This window comes from Lipotes vexillifer, unplaced genomic scaffold (genome assembly GCF_000442215.2).
Source record: "Lipotes vexillifer unplaced genomic scaffold, Lipotes_vexillifer_v1.1 scaffold1139, whole genome shotgun sequence".
Taxonomy (NCBI): Eukaryota; Metazoa; Chordata; class Mammalia; order Artiodactyla; family Lipotidae; genus Lipotes; species Lipotes vexillifer.
Window position 1 is genome coordinate 2058736 of NW_006798273.1, and position 14389 is coordinate 2073124.

General features: G+C 40.6%; 1 protein-coding gene across 1 annotated transcript in view; it reads left to right on the forward strand.

Moving 5' to 3' along the window:
* The window catches only part of ACOXL (acyl-CoA oxidase like), a 395915-nt gene that overhangs the window by 344478 nt on the left and 37048 nt on the right, over positions 1 to 14389 (forward strand). The window contains 1 exon segment of the mRNA XM_007470234.1: positions 12038 to 12139. Coding sequence (XP_007470296.1) covers positions 12038 to 12139 — 102 coding nt within the window.

Below are 14389 nucleotides of genomic sequence, written 5' to 3' on the forward strand. Positions count from 1 at the left end.
CGGAGCGGCTGGGCCCGTGAGCCACAGCCGCTGAGCCTGCGCGTCTGGAGCCTGTGCTCCGCAACGGGAGAGGCCACAACAGTGAGAGGCCCGCGTACTGAAAAAAAAAAAAAAAAAAAAAAATTTAAAACTTTTGTGTATCAAATGACACTATCAACACAGTAAAAAAGCAACAAAATATTTACAAATCCCATACAGATGAAAGACCAATATCCAGAATCTCTATATAGAGAACTCAAAAGTTAACAACAAAAATCCAAACAACCAGGTTAAAAATGGGCAAAGTGCTTGAATAAACACTTCTCCAAAGATCTACAGATGGGCAATAAGCATATGAAAAGATGCTCAACATCACTAATCATTATGGAAATACAAATCAATACCACAATGAGATAGTACGTCACACCCATTAGGATAGCTGCTATCAAAACAACAACGACAAAACCCAAAATAACAGGTGTTGGCAAGGACGCGGGGAAATTGGAACCCTTGTGCACTGTTGGTGAGAATGCAAAATGGAGCAGCCGCTGTGGTAAATAGTATGGCGGTTCCTCAAAATATTAACCATAGAATTACCATATGATGCAGCCATTTCACTTCTGAGCATATATCCAAAGAATTGAAAACAGTGGCTTGAACGGGTAATAGTACGCCCATGTTCATAGCAGCACTAATCACAACGGCCAAAATGTGGAAACAACCCAAGTGTCCATTGATGGGTGAATGAATAAACAAAAAAATATAGTATATACATGCAATAGAATATTATTCAGCCTTAAAAAGGGAAGGAAATTCTGACCCAGGCTACTACATGGAGGAACCTTGAATACGTCACACTAAGTGAAATAAACTAGTCACAAAAGGACATATACTGTATGGATCCATTTATATGAGATACCTAGAGTAGTCATATTCAGAGAGACAAGTAGAATGGTCCCTTTCCAGGGACCAAGGAAAAGGGAGAATGAGAAGTTATTATTTAATGGATTCAGAATTTCAGTTTTGCAAGATGAAAAAAGTTCTGGATGTGAATGGTGGTGATGGTTGCACAGCCAATGACAGACGAGGAACTGGGAGTGGGAAGAAGTGGGATCAATTCTGGGTTAAAACAAATCAGAGAGAAGAACCTGGCTGGATGCTTTTCCACAAGTTGCCCAAACTGTCTACGTAAAGTACAGTTGGCCGTCCATACCCACAGATTCCACATCCACATATCCAATCAGTCACAAATCAAAAATACTCAGAAAGAAAATCCAGAAAGTTGCAAAAAAGCAAAACTTGAATTTGCTGCACGCTGGCAATGATTTACATAGCATTTACCTTATATTTACAACTATTTATTGCTGCATAGCATTTACATTATATTAGGTATTATAAGTGATCTAGACATGATTTAAAGTATATGGGAGGATGTGCATAGGTTTTATGCAAGTACTGCTCAATTTTATATAAGAGACTTGAGCATCTGTGGATTTTGGTATCCTCTGGGGGTCCTGGAACCAACCCCCCTACAGATAACAAGGGAGGGCTGTAGGAGTATGGTTCTGAGCCGGTCTGTGTAGTGGATTGTGTAAGAAGTCTCAGAGGGAATAGCTTCCTCTCTGCCTGCAAAGCTGAACTTTCTGAATTTTCCCATTCCCACTGGCCATGTAACGAACAGTGCACTGCAACACTGCAAAGTAGTAGAGAGTTGGTTTGCCTGAGTGTGGCAGTCACAGGAAAGCTTGGATTCTGCAGCCAGCTGTGTGACCCCCAAGTATCCGTCTACTCTTAGGGTTGAGAAGCAGCAGAGCTCCAGCCTCCCCTCTGCCCAAGCACATGCAGCATGCTGGCCAAATGATATCTCAGGGTTACCTTCTCTAGAGATTTCCCTTCTGGCATCTGCAAAGGCAAAGATAGAGGTATGGCTAGGCTTCTCCAACGAGGCATAAAATAGAATGTGCTTTGGGTCTGGCTGGCTCTGTCACCCCTAACCCTAGCAGATGCTCTGCCTCTGATCCACTGTGATACCAGCACATGGCCCACCATCACTTTACTAAAGTGGTTCCTCTGCTGAAAGTGGTGATGGACAGAGAGCCATCCCAGGCTCTTCAGTGTCCAGAGGCTCCGAAAGAAAAGATCACCTTTATCCTTAACCCTCCTCTGCTAGAGCACTCTGGGCTCTGCCAGAATCCAGCTGCCACTGCTTGTCACCTTTCTCAAGAAGAGAGGCTTTTAAGACACAAGAAATATCGAGCAGGTTGGATTAAAAAATAAATAAATTAAATTAACACCTTCAGGCCGTTTAGAAGAAAAAGAGACTTTGATCTGAACAGCTTCCTTGGGTGATCAAAGCTGTGCTTTCTGAACTGATTACCCCCTTCTCAACCTTTTTCCAGTGTAATATAAATAAGGCTTCCTCACCTGTGGAAGCTGATGAACTCACACCTGGAGCTGATGGCGTGAAGGAGACTCGGCAGGTGAACTATACAGATTCAAGATGGGCATTGTTCCAGTCTGGTCCAATTTTTAAACACTTTTCTATTGCAAGGAATGCCCTTAGAAATTGCAAAACTAATATTTTTTGCTAAGGCTGGCAGAAATTCCTTAACTAAGAGACAGTACCACTGCCCATCAATTTTACAAGGCAGTAATGCAGATCCCAAGTGGCTAAAGTCTGAGGCAGAAGGCAGAGCACTTCATCACAGTGAGAGAACTAGGTTGTTGCTGGGGGAAACTGTTCTGAAATCACACTGGTATTACCATGAATTAATAAGCTTTGTTCATCTTCTCTGACACTAGAGGTCCAACTCAGTCCTTTTGCTTCATCTCCTTGCTTATTATGCGGTTCAGGCCATGGATACAGGCTGCCTACTTGGCATAAATTGCAGGCAACCTCCCTTCTTTCTGTTGTTGGTCCCAGTGAGCTTATGCTCCTGAGGGAACCAAGGGTCTCAGTTCTACAAATGCACACACCAAGCCCTGATACTGGGCTAGGCGCTGCAGAAATTCCAAGATGCATGAGCCACAGTTCCTGCCTTCCTGATCACATTGTGGTCAGGGAGAAAGTCACATGGGCAAATAATTAGACCAACAGGCAGGATGTGTAATAAGGAAAAACACACTGCTGTGAGAACCCAGGAAGGGAAGGGGTGACTTTCAAAGGGAAGAGATCAGGCAGAGGTCCTTGGACAAAATTTCAGTACAGGGAACCATTAGAGAATGTAGCCATTTCAGCTTGGAGTTTGCCATAACAAAGAGAAAGAGATCTGGACATAAAAGATGATATATTTAAATTATTATACAGCAAAATGACCTTGTTTAGGGCTGTGTAGTCCTTTGAATTTCAACACATGTGTAGAATTGTGTAAGTACCACCACAGACTGGATACAGAACAGTTTAACCATCCTAAAATAATCCTTTATGGTATGGCTTTATAATTATTCTTTATGGTATGGCTTTATAATTATCCTCTTCCCCTTCTGATAAACCCTGGCAACCAATGATGTGTTGTCTACCACTATAGTTGTGTCATTTTTGAGGATATACTGTCACTGGAATCATACAATACGTAACCTTTTGATATTGACTTCCTTCACTCAGTATTTGAGGTTCAGCTAAGTCATTGCATGCATCCACAGTTATACATTTTCATTGCTGAGTAGTATTCCATTGTATGGATGTACCGCAATTTAATCACTCACCCAGTGAAAGGCATTTGAGTTGTTCTCAGTTTTTGAAGATTATGAGTAGAGATGCTATATATATACATATACAAGTTATTATGTAAACAATTTTTCTTACTCTAGAGCGAATTTCTCAATCTTGACAATATTGACATTTTGGGTCAGTACTGCTTTGTTGTGTGAGTGCAGTCCTGTACTTCGTAGGGTGTTTAGCGATATCCCCAGCCTCTAGTTATTAGATGTCAGTAGAACTTCTCCAGTTATGACACCAAAAAGTCTTCAGTAATTGCCAAATGTCTCTTGGGGGACAAAGGTCATCCTTAGCTGAGAACCACTGCTCTAGGGTAAATGCTTAGGAGTGGATTTACTGGGCCATATAGTAAATGTACATTTAGCTTTGTAAAGCTACTGCATTCCCAATGTATGAGAGATCCAGTTGCTCAGCATCCTCAGCAACACTTGGTATTGTCTGTATTTTTTTTTTTTTTTTTTGGCCATTCCAATAGGGATATAGGAATATAACATCTGGTTTTAATTTGCACTTCCTAATGATGTTGAAATCCTTTGATGTGCCTTTTTTCCATCTGTATATCCTCTTTAGTGAAGTCTGTTCAAATCTTTTGCCCATTTTAAAATCAGATAATTTTTCCTACTGTTGAGTTTTGAGAGTTCTTTATAAATTCTGGGTACAAGTTCTTTCTTGGATGTGTGATTTGCAGATGTTTTTCCCAGTTTGTGGCATGTCTTTTCATTCTCTTAAAGTCCTTTGCACAGCAAAAATTTTTTTTTTTAGAGGAAGTCCAATTTATCAACTTTCCTATATTATAGATTGTGCTTTTGGTGTCATATCTAATAATATATGCTTAACCCCAGGTCATGAAGATTTTCTCCCATATCTTTTTCTAGAAGTTTTAGAGTTCTGTGTTTTACATTTAGATCTATGATTCATTTTGAACCAATCTGTGTATAAGGTGTGAGGTTTGGGTCAATGTTTATCTTTTGACGCCATCCAATTGTTTCTGCATCATTTGTTGAAAAGACTGTCCTTCCATCGAATTCCTTCTGCATCTTTATCAAACTCATTCACACATAATTGCATGGGTCTGTTTCTGGGTTCTCTATTTTGTTCCATTGATCTACGTGTCTGTCCCTTGACAAAGCCATGCTACCTTGAATACTGTAACTTTATAGTAAGTCTTAAAATCATATAGAGTAATTCCTCCAGCTCTTTTCTTCTTCTGCAAGTTGTTTTAGCCATTCTAGTTTCTTTGATTTTTCATATAAATTTTAGAATTAGCTTGTCTCTATCAACAGCGAAAAATCTGCTGAGATATTTATTGGAATTATGTAAAATCTATGGATCAGTTCGGGGAGAATTGACAAATGTACTATGTTGACCTTTTGCCAATCCACCTTATTAGTTCTTCCTTGATTTCTTTCATCAGCATTTTCAGTTTTTAGCATAAAGATAATATACATGTTTTTGTAAACGTATACCTAAATATTTCATTTTGGGGGGAGCTACTGTAAAGGGTAGATTGTTTTAAATATTGGTTTCTAATGGTACATTGTTAATATCTAGAAATACAATTGACATGTTGTATGTCGACCTTGTATCCTATGATTTTGCTAAGCTCACTCTTAACTCTATAACAAAGTACAACAAACCTGGTGGGCTGTAACAACAGAAATTTAAGCTCTCATAGTTCTGGAGGCTGGAAGTCTGAAGTCACGTCACTGGGCCAAAATCAAGCTGTCAGCAGGATTGCACTGTCCTTAGAGGCTGCAGAGGAGAATTCATTCCTTGCTTCTTCCAGCTTCTGGTGGCTGCTGGCATTCCTTGACCTGTGGCCACCTCACTCTAATATCTGTCTCTGTGGTCACATTGCTTCCTTCTCTTCTGTCTACGGACCCTCTCTCTGTCTGCCTTTTATAAAGATACATGTGATTGTATTTAGGGCCCACCCAGTTAATCCAGAATTGTCTCTTCATTTTGTGAATCTTAACTTGATCACACACACAGAGATTCTTTCTCCTTAGGCTGTTTGCAGATTCCAGGAATTAGGACCTGATATCATTTGGTGGCCATTATTCATTCTATAGCACATACCTTCTTTTGGGTTGTTTGAGCATTCTTCAGGATTTCATTTTGAATTATTGATATTTCTTTGTATAGTTTTTTTCTTTTTTGTTGACGCTTTAGGGATTACAATATATGTACTGAACTTTTACAGTCTGCTTAAAATAAATATTTTACCTCTTCAAGTGGAATGAATAGACCTTACCATCGTAGAGTTCCTTTTGCCCTCTCCCCTCTGTATATCATAGGCGTTTTATAAGTAATCTCCGTACATAGGAAACCGCATCAGACAATATTATGTTTTGTTTTCAGTCATTACACACATTTTAAAAGAATTCAAGAGAAGACAAGTCTATCATATTTACCCAGATAGTTGCCATTTCTATTGCTCTTCCTCCATTCCTGATGTTCTATGTTTCCTTTTAGTATAATTTTTCTTCCGACTGAAAAACTCAACAATTCTTTTCGAGCAGTCTGCTGGCAACAGTTCCTCCCAGTTTTTCTTCATCTTACAATATCTTTATTTCATCTTCACTCCTGAAGGGTATTTTTACTCAATGTAGAATCCTGGGTTGATACTTTTTAAGTGCTTAAAAAATGTTATTCCACTTCTTTCTAGCCTCCATGGGCTCTGACAAGAAATTCAGTCATTCAAATCATTGTTCTCCTAGAGGTAATGCATCATTTTTTCTCTGGCTGCTTTCAAGGTTTTTTCTTTGTTTTAGTTTCAAGGTGTTCGATTATGATGTGCCCGGGCATGGATTTCTTGGTGTTGATTGTGTTTGGGGTTCACCAAGCTTCTGAAGCCTGCATGTTTGTGGGGGGTTTCCCCAAATTTGAGGACTTGTTCAGCCATTAAGTTGTCAAGTACTTTTTCAGCCCTGCATTCTTCCTTTTCTCCTTCCGGGACTCTAGTGACATGAAGGTTAGTTCTCTTGTCATAGTCCCACAGGTCCCTGAGGCTCTGTTCTTTTTTTCGGTCTATTTTCTCTCTATTGTTCAAATACTTTCTGTTATTCTATCTTCCTGCTCTCCTCTGTTTCCCCTATTCTGATGTTAAACCCATTTTTATTTTGATCATTGTAATTTTTACTTCTAAAATTTCCATTTGATTCTCCTTTATATCTTCTATTTCTGTGCTGAAACATGACTTTACCATTTGTTTCAAGAGGGTTTGTGATCACTTGTTGAAAAATTTATATAATAGCTGTTTTAAGGCTTTTGCTAGATAATTCCAACAGCTGTGTCATTTTTCTGTTGGTGTCTGTTGATTATCTTTTCCTAGGCAAGTTACAGTTCCCTTGTCCTTCACATGCTGAACTTTAAAAAATTATTTCCTGGACATTTTGGTTTTTGCACCTCACAGCTTGCGGAATCTTAGCTCCCTGACCAGGGATGGAACCTGGACCCTCGGCAGTGAAAGCGCCGAGTCCTAACCCCTGGACCACCAGGGCCTTGCCCATTTCCTAGACATTTTGAATATTATGTTATGAGATCCTGGGTCTTGTTTAAATCCCATCGCGAACGTTAATATTTTTGTTTCAGCAATGAATGTATCTGGTTGTTTGGGCTGCAAATTGCAACTCACCTTCTGTTCACTGTGGTTTCAATGTCAGTTTAGTCTTCAAAGCCTCTGCTGTACTATTCTGTTCTGTCCCACGTATGCACCACACAGTGGCCAGTCTGGCACCTGCATTTTCATCTGTTTGCTAGTTCAGTTCTCAAAGTGTTTTGTGTACTGATGTGTGTTAGATCCGTGTATGTACACCTGGGGTTGAACCCAGAAGTCCATAAACAACTTTATGGGCTTACTTTCCCAAGCAACCCGTCTCCATGACCTCCACGGTACTCTCTGGTTCCCCAGGGCTCCCTTTTCCATCCTCCTTCCGGAATCTGGGGCTTATTTATCTTGGTCTGATGCACGCCCGTCTCCAGGGACAAGCAGCTTGAAGACTAGGGAAAAAAACTAAACTCATCACCTCATCACCTGTTCGGTGGTACTTTGAATTTTAGTCTTCTTCCCAAATCTGCCTGCTATCAATATTTATTTTTCAGTTCCTCAAATAGCTTCTCCATTTACTCTGTCCAGGAGTTATGGCTACATTCAGGATTATTGTGAAGACTAAATGAGGTGAATGTAAACTACCTTGCAGTGCCTGGCACATAGTAGGTGATTAAAAAATATTGGTTATTATGATCCTACGGGCAGAGATTTCATAGGGGCACATGGGCTTGAGAGTAAGAAAAACAGTAAAATATTACTCTGACAATACAACAGATACCAAAAAAAGGTGTAATTTGGGACACATTTAAAGAAACCAAGATAAGTGTAGAGAGGACTCTCTGATGGCCATAGGTCTAAGGAAGCTACATAAATGAGAAGCATAGTGATGGGGGGAGATGCTTGTCCAGGAATAAATACAAAAGGGTAGCATTTAGTAAATGTCAGGATGGTCAAATCCCACCATAATGTGAGGCTTGACAAATAATCTGATGAAGATTTAAAAGGCTATTTTTAGCTACACTCAGAGTTTGAAGAGACAGACGCCTGGTCTGGGGAAGAAAGCTTTGATGTTAATAAATGCAAACAGAAAGCAGACATACTTGTCTCCTAGAATGTCCCCATCTTCTCTCTGAATTGGGAAGGACACAGTTGTGAGACATTTGAAACCAAGGAGGACAAAAGAGATGTCAGGAAACTGTAAATGAGCAAATGTCCACGTTAAAAAAAAGAAAGAAAGAAAAATAGATTGGGGAAACTATAGAGTTTATAAATCCAAGTTAAAATGCTAGAAAAGGCTATTCAAGATAGTTTATGAGTGATTAGAAAAAGATGGTCACTAGGAGCGTGTCTGTGCTCACTGTGGCTAAGCCTTGCTAAACTAATCTTATTTCCTTTCTTAATCAGGTTGCTAGAAGACAAAATCTGGGGAAGTTGAGGTATCTTGATTTTTTTTTTTTTTTTTGCGGTACATGGGCCTCTCCCTGCTGTGGCCTCTCCCGTTGCGGAGCGCAGGCTCCAGACGCGCAGGCTCCTAGGCCGTGGCTCATGGGCCCAGCCGCTCTGTGGCATGTGGGATCTTCCCGGACCGGGGCACGAACCCGCGTCCCCTGCATCGGCAGGCGGTCTCTCAACCACTGCGCCACCAGGGAAGCCCGATGTATCTTGATTTTGCACAGCACTTTCCAGACTCTTAGGCTATCCTTATATACAAGCTAGAGAAATATGAGTTAGATGAGAGTCTGTTAAATAGATTCTCAAATACTTGATTGAATAGATATAGACCTATCAGTTGAGTTCTACGATTTAAAAACAAAGATGGGACTGACAAATCTGTAAATGACATAAACACATGAGGTGACTGAATCAATATTCATAGAGATTTTGGGGACTTGAGGTAAGTCATATCAACAAGATGATACTTTAAGAGAATAAATTTAAAATCATCCCTTTAGGGATGTGTATGTGTATGTATGGGTTGGATGAAAACGGTTCATAGGAGAAAAGGCATAGTAGGAGTGTTACCTGAGCAAACATTTGATGTAAACCAAATTGCATTATATTCTTTCACTCATTTCTTCAGAAAACATGTGACTGTCTTAAAAGCAAATTCCATCTCCCTTTGCTTGTAAAAGTATAGAGTCCCAAACCAGGACAGCGATGGTGCTACTGACACTACAGCGATGAGAAAACATCTGGACACTGTGTTCAGTCCCGTGAGACACCTTGAAGGAGAGAATTAAGCATTTAGAAGAGGCCACCAGGTCCAAAGTGGCACAAGAGCTGGAAGCTGCGTTGTGAGAAAATGGCAGTCTGTGAAGGTTGATCCTCTGAAGAAAGAACGCCTAAGCAGAGATGTGAAACTTATCTTTAAATTGTTAAGGGTTGTTATCTGGCCACTTTGATACACTCCTGCTTTGCTCCTTAGGCAGCAGAAGTTACAGGATTAATAGCTATTAGGTATACAGGAAATTGGATGTCAGCCAATCTCTTACAGTGTATCAGCTTTTTTCCCAGACCCTAGGCATACAGAGATGAGCAGGACAAGATCCCTTTCCGACAGAGTTAACAACCCATAAATTCATGTTCCGCATAGGCAAGTGGTTCAGTGTGCAATGGTTCTTCCAACAGTGGGTTGGAGAACTGGATGCCTCTTAATGCACTGAGCTCCCATCTCTGAAACATAAAAGGAAACACATTCAGGTTCCGTTTGAGGACCTGAGGCTGGGCTGATGGTATCAGGACCTCCAGGTGGTGTTCTGGTCGCCACCAAGAACCAGGACGCCTGTTTCCCGGGACAAGAAAAGAGGGTAGCCAAAGGAGAGTCCGAACTGTGTTCAAGGAGAAAAGAAAAAGTTCAAAGGCAGAAAAGTGGCCCTGAGCATCAGATACACAAGAGCCACAGACTGTCGACAGGAGCACAAGTCAGGAGTCGACAGAAGGGAAGAGCAGACATAGGCAGCGCAGTGTGACACTGGCCCTCTGGGGTGAAACGTGGGCATGGTGTCAGCAGTCGGGGCTGTGGGGGACCAAGTGAACTTGAACTTGAGATAGGACCGGACTGAGGCTGGATGACCACCTGTCGGGGTGTTAGAGATGGGATTTTGCCAGACATCCTCCCTTTGCCTTTTCAGCTCTACTCTCCACCCTTCTCCACCCTGCTCTGGGCCCAGGAAATTGATCTACGTAACTTGCATCAGAGGAATCGTTGCCCTCTGGATCCAGTTAGGTTCTGAGAACAGGAAGCCCCAGCTAGAGACTGGAGATGGGGAGCAGAATGAGGTTGGGATATCCCTGCCCCCTGCCCGCCTTCCTGTGGGATCACCTTGGGGTTTCTGTGTTCCTTGGCTGAAGGTCACAGCTCCTCTAAGGGGACCCTGTCAACATAGCTTTCTCTTCCAGGATCGACATAGCTCTCTTCCCTCCAAACCTAGAGATGATAACAATTGAACTTTGCCTCACAATAATATGGAAAGGGGGGAACAGGTGGGAGTAGAGATAAAACAAGATTGGCTATGAGTTGATAGCTGTTAAAGCTGGATGATATAGACCTGGAGGTACCTTATACTATTATCTCTATGTTTGTATAATTTTGGAATTATTAAATATGAAATGCTAAAGAATAGTTAACTTAAAAGTTACTTGTTCATTGTAAAGACTTCTGAAATTCTCATTTAACAATTCTGCATTTAGCTCATTTTTATTTAAGTCCATAGAAATATGACACTTTTACTAATACTTTGAAATGCTCAAATAAAAAGCACTACTAAACAGTAATTAAATGCATTGCATCATTACCTTTTATAGTTGCTATAGGCAATTTGAGTGTATTTTTTTTGCATTATACAAAAAAAAAAGTTACTTGTTAATACAGGAAAACTCATCTGTTATTGCTGGATGCCACTGATGTCATGACGGGGGTCTGCGTGTCGGTTTCAGAAACGTGATAGGAAAAACGTATTGAAACAAAATGCAAATGAGGAATGCTATTTTTATGAAAGTCTAATCCAACCATGCTCAATGGAAAATATCAAGATGATATTATTCAGAATGTGCATTTAGAATATTCTTTCATGAATCGAGAAAGAAAGCAAACAGAAATATTACATTTATTTTTTTAAATGTATTATGAGTGGACTTTGATTCTAAGTAACCTGGGGTGGGGAAGACTTAGATGAGATTGCAGATGAAGCAAGACTGGCTGTGAGTTAATATTTGTTGAACTGGGAGGGATGGAGACATGGAAGTCGGTTGTGCCATTTTTTTCTAATTTTATATATGCTTTAAATTTCTCCATAGAGTGGTTTCAAAATATAAAACATATACTGCATGTCCAAAATGTGAGCATTTTCAGACTTAGAGAACAAACTTACGGTTACCAGGGGGAAAGGGGGGGGGGGAGGGATAGATTGGGAGTTTGAGATTGACATGTAAACCCTACTATATTTAAAATAGATAACCAACAAAGACCTACTGTATAGCACAGAGACCTTGGCTCAATATTTTGTAATAACCTAAATGGGAAAAGAATTTGAAAAAGAACAGAAACTTGTATGGGTATAACTGAATCACTTTGCTGTACACCTGTAACTAACACATCATTTGTTAATCAACTGTACTCCAATATAAAATAAAAATTTAAAAAAACAAAATATGACCATTTACAGTAAGTATGTATTAACTTTTATGATTTTAGGAAATGTAATATTACGCTATTTCTCATTCGCCTCCTTAGATTCTGCGTTTTCTAACATATTTTTCCATTTCTCTCCTCTTCCCCCACCCCTTAGTTTTGTCTGCTATATGGAACCAACCTGGCGTTCCAGGAGTGAGCCTCGTATCTAGAACATAAATATTTGACTCCCCTGGCCAGCATGAAGATTAGGCGTCAGGTAAGAATCCCTGGGGTGCAGAAGAAACCCTTCGTGCCTCAGCTGTCGGCTCTTTGCTTTCTTAGGAAACAGTCCTGCCAATCTTTTATCGGTTTCCACTCACAAATTTTTGCGCCTCTGAGACTTCACATACACGTTTTCATTGCCTACCGTGATCGTATTACACTTCAGAGTTTAAGTGACAGGGAAGTGATTCACCGTGTATGAACTTCTCACATGTAAAGGAGAGGAAGAAATCAAAAGTGCTGGCAAAAAAAAAAAAAAAAAAAGGGTATGAAGTGATTTTCATTTTCTTACTTCTTACGAAAGCCTATTAACTCATTCTTTGTATTTAGAAAAAAGACCTGGTGGTATTTTTGTCAGTGGTTGCAATGGGAGTTCAGTGTGACAGCCACAGAGCACCTGAAAATGAAGATAGAGCCAGTGAATCATCACCATAATTGCTGCTTTAGAAAAAGACTGTTAAACAGCATAATCATCTATACAACACATTTTCTGGGTTCCCTCTCTCTCCCAGGCCCCCTGCTAGATGCTGAAACACAGACAGGTATATCGTCAGTCTCTGCATTCAAGGGAGCTCATTATAGCTGGGGACACGAAACTGCCTTCAAATAACACAACAACACGAGGGAGTGGACCTTTCCAATGAACTTGGCCACAAGAGTAAGTTCAGAGGACAGAGGTCACTTTGGAATTAATGGCGTTCTTTGCTAGACCTGGAAGAGGGGAAAATTTCAAAGTGGAGGTGGTGGTTCAACTGAGGAGGGGGAAATGCAGGTGAGCCTTCATATGGGGTTGGTGAAGTGAGCAAAATCATAGAAATGGGAGTACTTGGGACAGACACGTTAAGAGACAGTGAAAAGACCAGTCTGGTTGAAGTCTTAAGTGATAGACAAACCTGGAGAAGCCTGCCGGAGCAAAACTATAATGGGCTCGGAAGAACCTGGAAGCATCTTTTTCCTTCTGAGGAGGCAGCAATTATGACAAAAAGCATGTATAAAAACACTTCAGTTATCTATTGCTATGTAACAAAAAACCCCAAAACTTAGAGGCTTAAAACAACCACCATTTCTCGTTTCTCATGACTCTGCAGTCTAGACGGGGCTCCACTAGATGGTTCTTCTGCCCCACGTGGCGTCCGCTGGGGCTGAGTGCTCAAGATGTCCTAGATGTGTGCTAGCCATTGTTCTTGGGAAATGATTTGTAAGATTAATATGAGGGGCATATTGAAGGTATCTTCTTGCCCTTGCAAGGCGTCTGAAGGGACTCTCAGCTTGAGACCCACCCTAAACCAAATTCAGGGTTTGATGTTTTCTGGAAGCCTCAGAGAGTTCAAATAAGGGCAGCAATTTCTTTACCCTCCCCCGGGGTTATAGCTCTTTGGCATCCAGCTTACTGTCTATTAAATTTCTTGCTTAGTGCTGGCCCTGGTTTTCACTATCATCACTCCCTGCTCCACCGCAATCACCATGAGGCTGTCAGAGTGAAAATTCAGATTTGCTGGAAATGACAAATGCCTTCATGGCAAACGCAATTTTCTTACTTGTTTATTTCTCTTGGTTCCCATTTTCCCTTAACTTTTTGCATTACTGTATTGTCAGATCATTGATGCTTTAAAGGTGTAGAAAAAGAAAACCTAGCTCTCTAATATCAGAAATAGAAAGTCCCTTCAATATTATCTCACTTGACCTCACAACAACCCTTTGAGTGATGTTCATTATTCTTACACGTGGATGAGGAAACAGATCCAATGTGACATAGTAACTTGCACAAAGTAATACAGGTAGCAAAAACCCATATCTCTCTGGCTCTAAATATTTTCAATTATTTTATTTGGTTAGAAATCAGCATCAGCCAGTAACAAAAATCACACTCAGTGCCCAGTTGTTGGTTTCTAATATCATTTTCCAAAATAGGAACCAGGGTCCTTGGAGAAATGGCTGATTTTGGCTGGGGCAATGAATATATAAGATGAACCTGGAACATCTTCTAGAGCCAGAAGGTCAGAAAGTGCTCAAAACAGAAATAAAAAGAGAAAGACACACAGTTATGGGGGTATGTCCAAGGGATGTGGGAAGGAATTAACTGAAAGAGCTCCCAGGGGCCAAAGCTGGAACACTTAGAGCAACAAAATAGATAACATCATGTGGGATTTTAACCCAAAGTATAAAATAATTAAACACATGGGAATTCCCTGGTGGTCCAGTGGTTAGGACTCCGCGCTTCCACTGCGGCGGCGGCGGGGGGGGG